The 1,234-nt window shown below is 45.9% G+C and overlaps 1 protein-coding gene across 1 annotated transcript in view; it reads left to right on the top strand.

Moving 5' to 3' along the window:
- Nucleotides 1-992: 992 nt before the first annotated feature.
- Nucleotides 993-1,234, top strand: part of LOC115789676 (putative bifunctional UDP-N-acetylglucosamine transferase and deubiquitinase ALG13) — a 21,395-nt gene continuing 21,153 nt past the window's right edge. The window contains 1 exon segment of the mRNA XM_075074411.1: nucleotides 993-1,139. Coding sequence (XP_074930512.1) covers nucleotides 1,020-1,139 — 120 coding nt within the window. The 5' untranslated portion in view covers nucleotides 993-1,019.

Below are 1,234 nucleotides of genomic sequence, written 5' to 3' on the forward strand. Positions count from 1 at the left end.
GTTAACACACAAATGCAGATTACAAAGAAGTACATGAATTAGTATTATATGAAGTAGTGAAATGCTAACATTCATGTCCAAACACAAGTAGGGCCTCAGTTAACATTACTCTTAAATAACTTTGCTTCTTAATTTAATGTTTGCCAGACTTATGCTGTGTGACAGCTCTGAGTAAAAAGGAATTTATGACTTATCATTACCGACAAATTCCTCAAAATATACACTGGCATTGGTTGTCGGTTAAAAAACTTTCTCCACGAGATCGTTCAGATTTTCTTTTTCTTCTGTAAGCTTTAGTCATGCTGGACATTCCTATTTGGCTCATTAGCGCTACTGGTGTTTCGGCATGGAATTGCATCCACCTATAATTTGATCCTCGCTCTCGGACAAAGGACAGATGAGTGACAGGACAGGGGCACTTCAGGGGGCCAATCAGATTTCAGATGGGGCCAATGCCCCTGTGGCCTCGCCCCTAGAACCGCCCCTGTCTTTCCTTACTCACGCACGCGCTAACTCAGGGTGATCATACTCAGAGTGGATTGAACTAACTCTGATCAGCTGTTCTGGAACAGGAAACTCAGAGTTGATCAACTCAGAGTCTGTTTTTAAACTCAGAGTTTGTTGAACCTGCTTCCTGGAATAGTCCCAGGATGCTCTCAGCTGAACCTTTTAAACATTTTCACGTTCTGGGGTTTTATTTAAACGCTTTTAAGCCCGTGAAGTTCCGACTAAAGAATAAAAGCTTTACTGTGTTTTTAAAGACGTTCAGCAGTCTGCTGACATTATCAATAAAGTTTTTCAGGATGTTTTTTTCCTTTGTTTACGTTTGGTTTGTTTGTGTACACAGAATAAGAAAAAAAAACCCTAAAAGAGCGGTGTAGATATTTCCGAGCCTGGGACGCTCCGTGAAGGCCTCAGCAGCACAGAGAGGCCCCGCGTGCGCATCAACCCTGATTAAACTCACCTGAGGCTGTAAGCTAGGACGTTTCCGTGAAGGTGAGTCAAGTTGCGGCGGCGCGATGCAGAAAGGACTCAAGAAGTACTTCGTGAACATGGACGAGTACCTGGCCAGCCTCGGTCTGTACCGGAAGATGGTGGCCCGGGACGCGTCCAGCCTGTTCCGAGCCGTGTCCGAGCAGGTGAGGCGGGAGAGGGTAAACGAGTAAAGCACTCTGTTACAGTTACTGCGTGTGAGGGCAGTGGCGGTCCTAGCCTGTTTGGCGCCCTGGGCGAG

This window comes from Archocentrus centrarchus, chromosome 1 (assembly GCF_007364275.1).
Source record: "Archocentrus centrarchus isolate MPI-CPG fArcCen1 chromosome 1, fArcCen1, whole genome shotgun sequence".
Lineage (NCBI taxonomy): Eukaryota > Metazoa > Chordata > Actinopteri > Cichliformes > Cichlidae > Archocentrus > Archocentrus centrarchus.